General features: G+C 63.9%; 1 protein-coding gene across 1 annotated transcript in view; it reads right to left on the bottom strand.

Moving 5' to 3' along the window:
- Nucleotides 1–13,224, bottom strand: part of TFR2 (transferrin receptor 2) — a 16,679-nt gene extending 3,455 nt beyond the window's left edge. Inside the window, exons 1-16 of the mRNA XM_072920520.1 lie at nucleotides 13,151–13,224; nucleotides 12,759–12,975; nucleotides 12,485–12,674; nucleotides 11,439–11,573; nucleotides 11,151–11,256; nucleotides 10,525–10,647; nucleotides 8,890–9,006; nucleotides 6,397–6,562; nucleotides 5,176–5,295; nucleotides 4,629–4,711; nucleotides 4,494–4,557; nucleotides 4,326–4,393; nucleotides 4,169–4,245; nucleotides 3,222–3,306; nucleotides 2,039–2,251; nucleotides 77–217 (exon numbers count right to left, since the gene is read on the bottom strand). Coding sequence (XP_072776621.1) covers nucleotides 77–217; nucleotides 2,039–2,251; nucleotides 3,222–3,306; nucleotides 4,169–4,245; nucleotides 4,326–4,393; nucleotides 4,494–4,557; nucleotides 4,629–4,711; nucleotides 5,176–5,295; nucleotides 6,397–6,562; nucleotides 8,890–9,006; nucleotides 10,525–10,647; nucleotides 11,151–11,256; nucleotides 11,439–11,573; nucleotides 12,485–12,674; nucleotides 12,759–12,975; nucleotides 13,151–13,186 — 1,941 coding nt within the window. The 5' untranslated portion in view covers nucleotides 13,187–13,224. The remainder of the gene's footprint in view (nucleotides 1–76; nucleotides 218–2,038; nucleotides 2,252–3,221; nucleotides 3,307–4,168; nucleotides 4,246–4,325; nucleotides 4,394–4,493; nucleotides 4,558–4,628; nucleotides 4,712–5,175; nucleotides 5,296–6,396; nucleotides 6,563–8,889; nucleotides 9,007–10,524; nucleotides 10,648–11,150; nucleotides 11,257–11,438; nucleotides 11,574–12,484; nucleotides 12,675–12,758; nucleotides 12,976–13,150) is intronic.

The raw sequence follows: 13,224 nt of genomic DNA, 5'->3' as shown, positions 1-13,224 counted from the left end.
CCCCAGGTGACCCCGGTGACCCCGGTGACCCCCAGGTGACCCCGGTGACCCCCAGGTGACCCCGGGTGACACTCACGGCCATGAGGCGCGCGTTGAAGCCGCGGTTGAGCCGCTCGTTGCCGCCGTCCGCCCCGGCCATGTCGCGGCGCAGCGCCGCCGCCGCGCGCACGACGCCCCCTCTGGCCGAGGAGAGGCACTGCAGGGACAGCCCGCGCGCCTGCAGGGGGCGGGGTCACAGCAGGTCATGTCGCGATAGGCCTCGATATAGGCCGCGATAGGCCGCGATAGGCCGCGATAGGCCGCGATAGGCCGCGATAGGCCGCGATAGGCCGTGATATAGGCCACGATAGGCCGCGATAGGCCGCGATAGGCCGCGATAGGCCGAGATAGGCCTCGATAGGCCGAGATAGGCCGAGATACAGGCCGCGATAGGCCGCGATAGGCCTCGATAGGTCGAGATAGGCCGCGATAGGCCGCGATATGGTGTGATAGGCCGGGATAGGCCGATATAGGCCGATATAGGCCGCGATATAGGCCGCGATAGGCCGTGATAGGCTGAGATAAGCCGAGATAGGCAGCGATAGGTCACGATAGGCCGCGATAGGCCGAGATAGGCCACGATAGGCCGAGATAGGCCGAGATGGGCCGTGATAGGCTGCGATAGGCCACGATAGGCCGTGATAGGGCACGATAGGCCGCGATAGGCCACGATAGGCCGTGATAGGCCGTGATAGGCCGAGATAGGCCGAGATAGGCCGTGATAGGCCGGGTTATACTGGGTTATACTGGGTTATACTGGGGCAGGCCGCGATAGGCCGCGATAGGCCGTGATATAGGCCGCGATAGGCCGCGATAGGCCGCGATAGGCCGGGATAGGCCGAGATAGGCCGCGATAGGATGGGTTATACTGGTTAAACTGGGTTATACTGGGTTATACTGGGTTATACTGGGGCGTGTCGCGATAGGCCGCGATAGGATGGGTTATACTGGGTCATACTGGGTTATACTGGGTTATACTGGGTTATACTGGGATATACTGGGTTATACTGGGTTGTACTGGGTTATACTGGGTTATACTGGGCTATACTGGGTTGGACTGGGTTATACTGGGTTATACTGGGTTATACTGGGTTATACTGGGTTATACTGGGTTATATTGGGTTATACTGGTTTATACTGGGTTATACTGGGTTATATTGGGTTATACTGGTTTACACTGGGTTACACTGGGTTATACTGGGTTATACTGGGTTATACTGGGTTATACTGGGTCACACTGGGTTATACTGGGATACACTGGGTTATACTGGGATATACTGGGTTATACTGGGTTACACTGGGTTATACTGGGTTACACTGGGTTATAGTGGGTTACACTGGGTTATACTGGGTTATACTGGGTTATACTGGGTTATACTGGTTTATACTGGGTCATACTGGGTTATACTGGGTTATACTGGGTTAAACTGGGTTACACTGGGTTATACTGGGTTATACTGGTTTGGGCTGGGTTATACTGGGATATATTGGGTTATACTGGGTTATACTGGGTCACACTGGGTTATACTGGGATATACTGGGTTACACTGGGTTATACTGGGCTACACTGGGTTATACTGGTTATACTGGGTTATACTGGGCTATACTGGGTTATACCGGTTTGGGCTGGGTTATACTGGGTTATACTGGTTATACTGGGTTATACTGGGGTATATCAGGATATACTGGGTTATACTGGTCTATACCAGTCCGTACTGCTTTATACTGGTCTATACTGGTCTATACTGGTGTATACTGGTTTATACTGGTTTATACTGGTCTATACTGGTCTATACTGGTTTATACTGGTCTATACTGGTTTTTACTGGTCTCACCTGCAGCGGGGCCAGCTGCCGCACCAGCGCGTCGCCGAGCGCGCCGGGGCACAAAACCCTCCCAGTACCCCCCTGGCCCCATACTGGTCCCATACTGGTCTATACTGGTTTATACTGGTTTATACTGGTTTATACTGGTCTATACTGGTTTTTACTGGTCTCACCTGCAGCGGGGCCAGCTGCCGCACCAGCGCGTCGCCGAGCGCGCCGGGGTCCAGCGGCAGCCGGGGCTCGTGGCCGAGGCGCAGCAGCAGCTGTGCCGCCACCGCGGCCGCAGCCTCGGCCACCGCCGGCAGCCGCCCCCGCAGCCGCGCCCCGAGGCGGCGCAGAGTGTCCTCGGCCGTGCCCAGCGCCGCGCCCGAGCCACCGCCCGCGGGCTGGGGGGACATCGGGGACATTGGGGACATTGGGGGGATTGGGGACATTGGGGGGATTGGGGACATTGGGGGGATTGGGGACACCGGGGGGATTGGGGACATTTGGGACATTTGGGACATTGGGGGGATTGGGGGGATTGGGGACATTGGGGACATTGGGGACATTGGGGGCATTGGGGGCATTGGGGACATTGGGGGGATTGGGGGGATTGGGGACATTGGGGACATTGGGGACATTTGGGGACATTGGGGACATTTGGGGGATTGGGGTCATTGGGGGGATTGGGGACATTGGGGACATTTTGGGGACATTGGGGGGATTGGGGACATTGGGGACATTGGGGACATTTGGGGACATTGGGGGCATTGGGGACATTGGGGACATTTGGGACATTGGGGACATTGGGGACATCGGGGGGACATTGGGGACATTGGGGACATTGGGGACATTGGGGACATTGGGGGATTGGGGACATTGGGGACATTGGGGGATTGGGGACATTGGGGACATTGGGGACATTGGGGACATTGGGGGGGATTGGGGACATTGGGGACATTGGGGACATTGGGGGGATTGGGGACATGGGGACATCGGGGGGATTTGGGACATTGGGGACATTTTGGGGACAATGAGGGGATTGGGGGGATTGGGGGAATTTGGGACACTTTTGGGGACATTTTTTGGGATCATTTTCAGGGACATTTTTGGGGACATTGGGGACAGGTTTGGGGACACTTTTGGGGACATTGGGGACACTCTTTGGGACACTTGGGGACATTTGGGACACTTTTGGGGACACTTTTGGGTACATTTGGGACTCTTTTTGGGGACATTTGGGATACTTTTGGGGACACTTTTGATTACATTTTTGGGGACACTTTTAGGGGATATTTGGGACATTTCGTTGTCACTTTTGGGGACATTTTGGTGACACTTTTGGGGACATTTTGGGGACTTTTGGGGTCCCACCTCATCGAAGCTGAACTCCAGGGCCGGGACACCGGCGGCCGCCGTGAAGGGGAAAGCGCCGCCCTCGGGGGAGAGCGGCCGGACCCTGCGGGGGGACACGGGGGGACAGGTGTGCCCAGGTGTGCCCAGGTGTGTCCCAGGTGTGCCCAGGTGTGCCCAGGTGTGCCCCCAGGTGTGCCCAGGTGTGCCCAGGTGTGCCCAGGTGTATCCCAGGTGCCACCAGGTGTGCCCAGGTGTGCCCCCAGGTGTATCCCAGGTGTGCCCAGGTGTGCCCAGGTGTATCCCAGGTGTGCCCAGGTGTGCCCAGGTGCGCCCAGGTGTATCCCAGCTGTGCCCAGGTGTCCCCAGGTGTACCCAGGTGTGCCCAGGTGTGCCCAGGTGTGCCCAGGTGTATCCCAGGTGCCCCCAGGTGCCCCCAGGTGTGCCCCAGGTGTGCCCAGGTGTGCCCAGGTGTGCCCAGGTGTGTGCCCAGCTGTGCCCAGGTGTGCCCAGGTGTATCCCAGATGTATCCCAGGTGTTCCCAGGTGTATCCCAGGTGCCCCCAGCTGTGCCCAGGTGTATTCCAGCTGTGCCCAGGTGCCCCCAGGTGTGCCCAGGTGTGCCCCCAGCTGTGCCCAGGTGTGCCCAGGTGTGCCCAGGTGTGCCCCCAGGTGTGCCCAGGTGTGCCCCCAGGTGCCCCCAGGTGTGCCCAGGTGTATCCCAGGTGTATCCCAGGTGTGCCCATATGTATCCCAGGTGTATCCAGGTGTGCCCAGGTGTGTCAGGGCTGTGCCCAGGTGTATCCCAGGTGTGCCCAGCTGTGCCCAGCTGTGCCCAGGTGTATCCCAGGTGTGCCCAGGTGTGCCCAGGTGTGCCCAGGTGTACCCAGGTGCCCCCAGGTGTATCTCAGGTGTATCTCAGGTGCGCCCAGGTGTGCCCAGGTGTGCCCCCAGGTGTGCCCCACTCACAGGTCGCTCTCCCAGCCCCTCCCCGGCCGCCTCAGCTGCTCCAGGAGGCTCTTCCCGCCCTCGTTCGGACTCTCCACCTGAATTTTGGGGGGGGTCTGACACCTGTCCCCTCCCCCACCCCCCTGACCCCTCCCCCACCCCCTCGCCCCTCCCCCACCTGCTCCAGCGCGCTCTCCACCAGCGTCCCCAGGGTGGGGCTGGCCCTGACCACCAACCGCTCTGCGCCTGCGGGGTGGGGGAGGGGTCAGGGGGGTGGGGGAGGGGTCGGGGGGTGGGGGAGGGGTCGGGGGGTGGGGGAGGGGTCGGGGGTGGGGGAGGGGCGCACCCAGCACGGCGCGGTCCAGGCTGATGTAGGCGGCGACTTTGGTGTGCAGCAGGCCGGGGTAGCCCTGGGGGGAGGGGAAAGGTCACGGCGGGGTCACGGGGTCACGGAGGGGTCGCGGAGGGGTCACGGGGTCACCTCCAGCCACTCGGTGGCCCCCAAATGTCCGAACTCGGCCCCGTCCCAGCTGGCGAAGAGGAGGGTCCGGCGGAGCTGGAAACCTGGGGGGGGTTGGGGGGCGACCCCCGAGTGAGGGGGGGACCCCCGAGGTGGGGGAGACCCCAAAAATGAGGGGGTCACCCCCAAAAAGTGGGCGGAACCTGGGAAAGGCCAGGACCGCCCCTCCCCCCACTGCCCCTCCTCCGCGTGGGACCCCTCCCCCACCCTCTGACCCCCTCCTCAATTTGGGTGAAAACCCCAATTTCCCCAAATTTCAGCCCACCTGGCCACGCCCTGTTTTGCCCCACCCCCACCCTCTGAATCCGCCCCCTAAATTTGGGTCAAAAACCCCAATTTTCCCCCAATTTCAGCCCACCCGGCCACGCCCTGTCTAACCCCTCCCCCACCCTCCGAATCCGCCCCCTAAATTTGGGTCCAAACCCCGAATTTCCCCCAATTTCAGCCCCTCCCCGAACTGGCCCCGCCCCCGGCCCCGCCCCGGCCCCGCCCCGGCCCCGCCCCTCACCCTCCCGGCCAATGGCGGCGAAGAACCGGGCGAGCTCCAATAGGAGGGCGGTGCCCACGCCCGAGGCCGCCGCCCCCGGGCCCAGCGAATCGCGTTGGGCGCCCACGATGACGTAACAGTCTGGGCGGGGCCACGTCAGCCAGGCCACGCCCCCTCCAGCCCGATTGGCCACGCCCGATTGTGGCCACGCCCCAATGACCACGCCCCACTGACCACACCCCACTGACCACACCCCACTGACCACGCCCCACTGACCACACCCACTGATCGCACCCACTGACCACGCCCCAATGACCACACCCCACTGACCGCACCCCACTGACCACGCCCCACTGACCACACCCACTGACCGCACCCACTGACCACACCCCACTGACCACACCCCACTGACCACGCCCCACTGACCACACCCACTGATCGCACCCACTGACCACGCCCCACTGACCACACCCCACTGACCGCACCCCACTGACCACGCCCCACTGACCACGCCCCAATGACCACGCCCCACTGACCACGCCCCAACTGGGCGCGCCCCACTGACCACACCCACTGACCGTACCCACTGACCACACCCACTGACCACACCCCACTGGCCACACCCACTGACCACACACCACTGACCACGCCCCAATGACCACGCCCCAATGACCACACCCACTGACCACACCCCACTGGCCACGCCCCACTGACCGCGCCCATATTCTGCCCCTCCCAGCTTAGCCACACCCACCGACCACACCCAAACCGTGCCTGGCCACGCCCACCTTGGCCACACCCAATTCATGCCCATTCAGGCCACACCTATTGGCCACACCCAAACCAAATCCCGCCCACTCTGGCCACACCCATTGACCACGCCCAAACCACGCCCACTTATGCCACACCCACTAACCACTCCCAAACCAAACCCCACCCACTCCGGTCAAACCCAAATCCTGCTTTGGCCACACCCATTGACCACACCCAAACCCCACCCGCTTTGGCCACACCCACTGACCACACCCAAAACAAACCCCGCCCACCCTGGCCACACCCACCAACCACACCCAATCAAAACCCCGCCCACTTAGACCACTCCGAAATCCCAACAGACCGCGCCCACTTTGGCCACACCCACCGACCACACCCAAATCAAACCCCGCCCCATCTGACCACACCCAGCGGCCCCACCCACTCTGGCCCCGCCCCCCCGGCCCCGCCCCCCGGCCCCGCCCTCACCGGGCTCCAGCCGCCCCCGCAGCGCCCCGAAGACGCTGGTGAGGGTCCCGGGGCGCGTCCCCCCCCCACGCGCAGCCGCAGCCGCCGCCCCCCCGGGCGGGGCCGGAACCGCAGCGCCCCCCCCGGGACCCCCCAGTGCGGGGGGGCGCGGGGGGCGCCCAGAGACCTGCAACGGGGGGGGGAGGGGGTGAGACCCCCAAAAACCCCGAAATGGGGAGGGGTCGGGGGGGTTTGGGGGGGTTTGGGACCCTGAAATGGGGAGGGGGGATGGGTTTGGGGGGTTTGGGACCCCCAAAAACCCCGAAATGGGGAGGGGGGATGGGTTTGGGGGGGTTTGGGGGGTTCGGGACCCTGAAATGGGGAGGGGGGATGGGTTTGGGGGGTTTGGGACCCCCGAAACTCTGAAATGGGGAGGGGGGATGGGTTTGGGGGGGTCCGGGGGGTTTGGGACCCTGAAATGGGGAGGGGGGGTGGGTTTGGGGGGGGAGGGACCCTGAAATGGGGATGGGTTTGGGGGGTTTGGGGAGAGGGACCCTGAAATGGGGAGGGGGGATGGGTTTGGGGGGTTTGGGACCCCCAAAAACCCCGAAATGGGGAGGGGTCGGGGGGGTTTGGGGGGAGGGACCCTGAAATGGGAAGGGGGGATGGGTTTGGGGGGGGAGGGACCCCCAAAAAACCCGAAATGGGGAGGGGGGATGGGTTTGGGGGGGTTTGGGACCCCCAGGACCCTGAAATGGGGAGGGGTCGGGGGGATGGGTTTGGGGGGTTTGGGACCCCCGAAACTCTGAAATGGGGAGGGGTCGGGGGGGTTTGGGGGGTGAGGGACACTGAAATGGGGAGGGGGGTTTGGGGGGGTTTGGGACCCCCAAAAACCCCGAAATGGGGAGGGGTCGGGTGGGTTTGGGGGGAGGGACCCTGAAATGGGGAGGGGGGATGGGTTTGGGAGGGTTTGGGGGGAGGGACCATGAAATGGGGAGGGGTCGGGGGTTTTGGGGGGTTTGGGACCCCCAAAAACCCCGAAATGGGGAGGGGGGGATGGGTTCAGGGGGTTTGGGGGGTTCGGGACCCTGAAATGGGGAGGGGGGATGAGTTTGGGGGGAGGGACCCCGAAATGGGGAGGGGGGGATGGGTTTTGGGGGCTTGGGACCCCAAATTTGGGTCAGGGTCCCTCCCTTGGGGTTGGGGTCAGGGTTTGGGGAGGGGTTTGAGGTTTTGGGGAGGGGTCCCAGGATGATTTTGGGGTTCCCGGCTTAATTTGGGGTTCCCAGGTGAATTTGGGGAGGGGTCCCGGGTGAATTTGGGGAGGGGTCCCGGGTGAATTTGGGGTTCCCGGGGTAATTTGGGGCTCCCGGTGAATTTGGGGAGGGGTCCCGGGTGAATTTGGGGCTCCCGGTGAATTTGGGGAGGGGTCCCAGGTGAATTTGGGGTTCCCGGGTGAATTTGGGCCCCCCGTGAATTTGGGGTTCCCAGGTGAATTTGGGCCCCCCGTGAATTTGGGGAGGGGTCTCCCGTACCGGAGCAGTCTCGCCGCCGTGGCCGCGCTCACGGGGTGCGCCGGGATCGGGGGGACCCCCGGGGGGGGCCCGGGGGGGGCGCGGCCCCCCAGGGAGGGGAACCCGCGGCTGAAGGGGTCCCCGGGGCCGTCCTGCACCTGGGGAAATGGGTGAGACCCCTCCCCAAATTACCCTGACCCCCCAAAAATACACCCGGACCCCTCCCCAAATTACCCCCGAAATACCCCCGGGTCCCCGGGGCCGTCCTGCACCTGGGCACGGTGAGACCCCTCCCCAAATTACACTGAGCCCCCCAAAAATACACCCGGACCCCTCCCCAAAATATCCCCAGACCCTCAGACCCCCCCTAGCCCCCCAAAATCCCCCCCAGGACCCCCCAATCTCCTCCCCAGGACCCCCAGGGCCCCCCAAACCCCCCCCAGGACCCCCCGATCTCCCCCGAGGACCCCCGAGGACCCCCCAGGACCCCCCAGGACCCCCCAATCTCCCTCCAGGACCCCCCAATCTCCCCCCAAACCCCCCCAGCACCCCACCAGACCCCCCCCGGGACCCCCCAATCTCCCCCCAGGACCCCTCAATCTCCCCCCCAGGACCCCCCAGGACCCCCGATCTCCCCCCAGGACCCCCCAAACCCCCCCCAGGACGCCCGATCTCCCCCCCCGGACCCCCCAGGACCTCCCCAGTCTCCCCCCAAACCCACCCCAGGACCCCCCAGGACCCCCAATATCCCCCGATCTCCCCCCAAACCCCCCCCAGGACCCCCCAATCTCCCCCCAGGACCCCCCGATCTCCCCCCCAATCTCCCCCCAGGACCCCCGATCTGCCCCCCAGGACCCCCCAGGACCCCCAGGGCCCCCCAAAATTCCCCCCAGGGCCCCCCAAACCCCCCCCCGGACCCTCCCAAAACCCCCGGGACCCCCCAGGACCCCCCGATCTCCTCCCCAAACCCCCCCAGGACCCCCCCGGGACCCCCACTCACGCTGAGGGTCACGGCCGTGTTGCCCCCCAGGCCGGGGCCCCCCCCGGGCCCGGCGCTGTCTCGGGGGTCGGGGAACAGGAGGACCCCCACCGCCCCCGCGGCCGCCGCCGCCGCCACCTGCGGACCCCAAATCCGGGCTGGGGTCCCTCCCCGCCCCCAATTCTGGGGTCTCACCTTCGCGGTGGGGTACCCTCCCCCACCCCCTTCCCCAGCCCCGGTTTTGGGTTCCCTGTCCCATTTTTTGGGTGTCTCACCCCATTTTTGGGTTCCCTATCCCATTTTTGGGGTGTCTCACCCAATTTTTGGGTTCCCAATCCCATTTTTTGGGTGTCTCACCCAATTTTTGGGTTCCAAATCCCGTTTTTGGGGTGTCTCACCCCGTTTTTGGGTTCCCTATCCCATTTTGGGGTTTCTATCCCATTTTTTGGGTCCCAGAACCATTTCTGGTGTTTCTCACCCCATTTTTTGGGTGTCTCGCCCCATTTTTTTGGGTCCCTTACCCATTTTTGGTGTTTCTCACCCCATTTTCAGGGGGTCTCACCCCATTTTTTCGGTCCCAGACCCATTTCTGCTGTTTCTCACCCCATTTTTTGGGTGTCTCGCCCCATGTTTTGTGTCCCAGACCCATTTCTGGAGTTTCTCCCCCCATTTTTTGGGTGTCTCACCCCATTTTTTAGGTGTCTCTCCCCATTTCTGGTGTTTCTCACCCCATGTTTTATGTCCCAAACCCATTTTTGCTGTTTCTGACCCCATTTTTGCTGTTTCCCACCCCATTTTTTAGGTGTCTCACCCCATTTTTGGTGTTTCCCACCCCATTTTCAGGGGGTTTCCCCCCATTTTTTTGGGTCCCAGACCCATTTTTGGTGTTTCTCGCCCCGTTTCTGGTGTTTCTTGCCCCATGTTTTGTGTCCCAGACCCATTTCTGGTGTTTCTTGCCTCGTTTCCGGGGGTCTCACCCCATTTTTTGGGTGTCTCACCCCATTTTTGGTGTTTCTCGCCCCGTTTCCGGGGCTCTCACCCCATGTTTTGTGTCCCAGACCCATTTTTGCGTGTCTCACCCCATTTCTGCTGTTTCTCACCCCATTTTTTGGGTGTCTCACCCCATGCTTTGGATCTCAGACCCATTTTTTAGGTGTCTCGCCCCATTTTTGGAGTTTCTCGCCCCGTTTTTTCAGTCCCAGACCCATTTTTTAGGTGTCTCACTCCATTTTTGCTGTTCCTCACCCCATTTTTGCTGTTTCTCCCCCCGTTTTTTCAGTCCCAGACCCATTTTTGCTGTTTCTCCCCCCGTTTTTTCAGTCCCAGTCCCATTTTTTGGGTGTCTGACCCCATTTTTTGGGTGTCTGACCCCATTTTTTTGTTTCTCACCCCATTTTTGCTGTTTCTCGCCCCGTTTTTTCAGTCCCAGATCCATTTTTTGGGTGTCTGACCCCGTTTTTGCTGTTTCTCGCCCCATGTTTTGGCTCCCAGACCCATTTTTGCTGTTTCTCACCCCATGTTTTTTGTCCCAGACCCATTTTTTAGGTGTCTCACCCCATTTTTGCTGTTTCTCGCCCCGTTTTTTCAGTCCCAGATCCATTTTTTGGCTGTCTGACCCCAATTTTGCTGTTTCTCCCCCCATTTTCGGCCCCTCACCTTTTCGGCAGCGCCGCCCCGGCCGAGCCGCAGCAGCACGAGGTTCCCGCGCGGCGCCGCCCCCCGAGCCCGGAGCTGCTCCAGGTCCTGGGGGCGCCCGTAGTGCCCGAACACCAACCCCCCCTGGCAGGGGCAAAGGTCAGGGGTCAGCGGGGTCAGCGGGGTCAGCAGGGGTCATCGGGGGGTCATTGGTGTCATTGGGGGCAGTGGGGGCAGGGGGGGCAGTGGGGTCAGGGGTCATGGTCAGGGGTCACGGTCAGTGTTCAGGGTTCGTGGTCGGGGGTCAGGGGGCAGCAGGGGTCAGCAGGGGTCAGCGGGAGTCAGTGGGGTCAGCAGGGGGTCATCAGGGGTCGTCAGGGGGTCATTGGGGGCAGGGGAGGCAGGGGTCACTCAGGGGTCATGGTCAGGCTTCAGGGTTGGCGGTCGGGGGTCAGGGGTCATCAGGGGTCATCAGGGGTCAGCAGGGGTCATCAGGGGGTCATTGGGGGGTCATTGGGGGCAGTGGGGGCAGTGGGGGCAGTGGGGTCAGGGGTCCTGGTCAGGGATCAGGGTCAGGGTTCAGGGTTTGCGGGCAGGGGTCAGCAGGGGTCAGGGATCAGGGGTCAGGGGTCAGGGGTGGCGCTGACCGTGGCGGTGCCGGGGGCGCTCCAGGCGCAGAAGGCGTCGGGGTCCAGCGGGAGCCGCTCCAGCTCCTCCCCCCCCGGCCCCACCCAGCTCAGGGTCACCTCCCCCCTGGGGTCAAAGGTCAAAGGTCAGGGGCCAGCCACGAGCCGCTATGACCCCCCCCAATGACCCCCCGGGACCTTCAGTGACCCCTCCCAAATCACCCCTCCCCCACCCCAATGACCCCCCCAATGTTGACCCCACCGTGACCCCGCAGTGACCCCGCGCTGACCCCGCGCTGACCCCGTTACCTGACCGGGAGGGGGAGGGGCTGTGGGCGGCTCCAGGCCCGGCTCAGCCCCGCCCCCCCCAGGGCGCTGAGCACCGATTGGGCGAGAGCGCGGCCACGCCCCGACCCCGCCCCGTGCGGCCCCGCGCTGACCTCCCTGCGGCCAGAGGGCAGAGGTCAGGGGTCACGGGGGTCAGAGGTCACTCGCCTGAGCCTCCACCCTCCACCCGCTGACATTCAGTGGGGGTCAGGGGTCAGGGGTCACTCAGGGGTCAGGGGTCAGTGGTCACTCAGGGGTCAGGGGTCAGGGGTCACTCAGGGGTCAGTGGTCACTCAGGGGGGTCAGTGGTCACTCAGGGGGGTCAGGTGTCGGGGTCAGGGGTCAGAGTTCACCCACCTGACCCAGGCCTCCACCTGCTGACATTCAGTGGGGGTCAGAGGTCAGTGGTCATTCAGAGGTCAGTGGTCACTCAAGGGTTAGGGGTCGGGGTCAGGGGTCAGGAGTCACTCAGTGGTCAGGGGTCAGAGGTCACCCACCTGACCCAGGCCTCCACCCGCTCCGCCCGCAGGTGGGCAGCGGGGGTCAGAGGTCAGTGGTCAGTCACAGGGGTCAATGGTCAGGGGTCATGGGTCAGGGGTCAGTGGTCACTCAGGGGTCAGGGGTCAGGGGTCACTCACAGGGGTCAGTGGTCACTCACAGGGGTCAGTGGTCACTCAGAGGGGTCAGAGGTCAGTGGTCACTCAGGGGTCAGGGGTCAGAGGTCACCCACCTGACCCAGGCCTCCACCCGCTCTGCCCGCAGGTGGGCAGCGGGGGTCAGAGGTCAGTGGTCACTCTCAGGGGTCAGAGGTCAGTGGTCAATCAGAGGGGTCAGTGGTCACTCAGGGGTCAGAGGTCAGTGGTCACTCAGGGGTCAGGGGTCACTCAGGGGTCAGGGGTCAGGGGTCACCCACCTGACTCAGGCCTCCACCCGCTCCGCCCACAGGTGGGCAGCAGGGGTCAGAGGTCCGTGGTCACTCAGAGGGGTCAGGGGTCAGTGGTCACTCTCAGGGGTCAGAGGTCACCCACCTGACCCAGGCCTCCACCCGCTCCGCCCGCAGGTGGCGCCGCAGCAGCTCCCGCAGGCGGGGCCGGGGGGGCGGAGCCTCAGCGTTGGCCCCGCCCCACACCCCGTCGGGGGCGGAGCCTCCGGGCACAGGCCCCGCCCCCCCGGCCACGCCCCCGCACGGGGCTCGGCCAATCGCAGCCAGCAGCAGCCCTGGGGGCGGGGCCGAGGTCACTCAGGGGTCACTCGGGGGTCGCTCAGGGGTCACTCAGGGGTCAGGGGTCAAAGGTCACGCACCCAGCAGGAAGGCGGCGGCCGAGCTCAGCCCCAGCGCCGCCCAGGGGTGGAGCCGGGGGCGGGGCTTGCGCTGGGGGCGGGGCCGGGGGCGGGGCAGTCGCACCGTTGGCTCCGCCCCTTCTTCATCCTCATCCTCCTCCTCCTCCTGCTGCCCCTCCCCCGCCCGGGGGGGGTCCCTGTGCCGCGAGTAGGAGACGGGACCCCCCCCCATGGGGGGCTGCGACCTCCGTCAGGGGTTTGGGGGGATTTGGGGGGGATTTGGGGGGGTTTGGGGGAGTTTTGGGGGGGATTTGGGGGGATTTGGGGGGATTTGGGGGGATTTGGGGGGTTTAGGGGGATTGGGGGGTCCCCAAAATCCGGGGGGGCTCCGGGGAGGGGGGGAGGGGCTTTACCCGTCCGAGGAAGCAGCGGCGGAGGAGGGGCTCCATGGCTGGGGGGTCCTGGGGGGTCCTGGGGGGGCTCAAAA

This window comes from Taeniopygia guttata, chromosome 32 (genome assembly GCF_048771995.1).
Source record: "Taeniopygia guttata chromosome 32, bTaeGut7.mat, whole genome shotgun sequence".
Lineage (NCBI taxonomy): Eukaryota > Metazoa > Chordata > Aves > Passeriformes > Estrildidae > Taeniopygia > Taeniopygia guttata.
The sequence above is the reverse complement of the archived record's forward strand: the minus strand, read 5'-3'. Positions and strand labels throughout refer to the sequence as shown.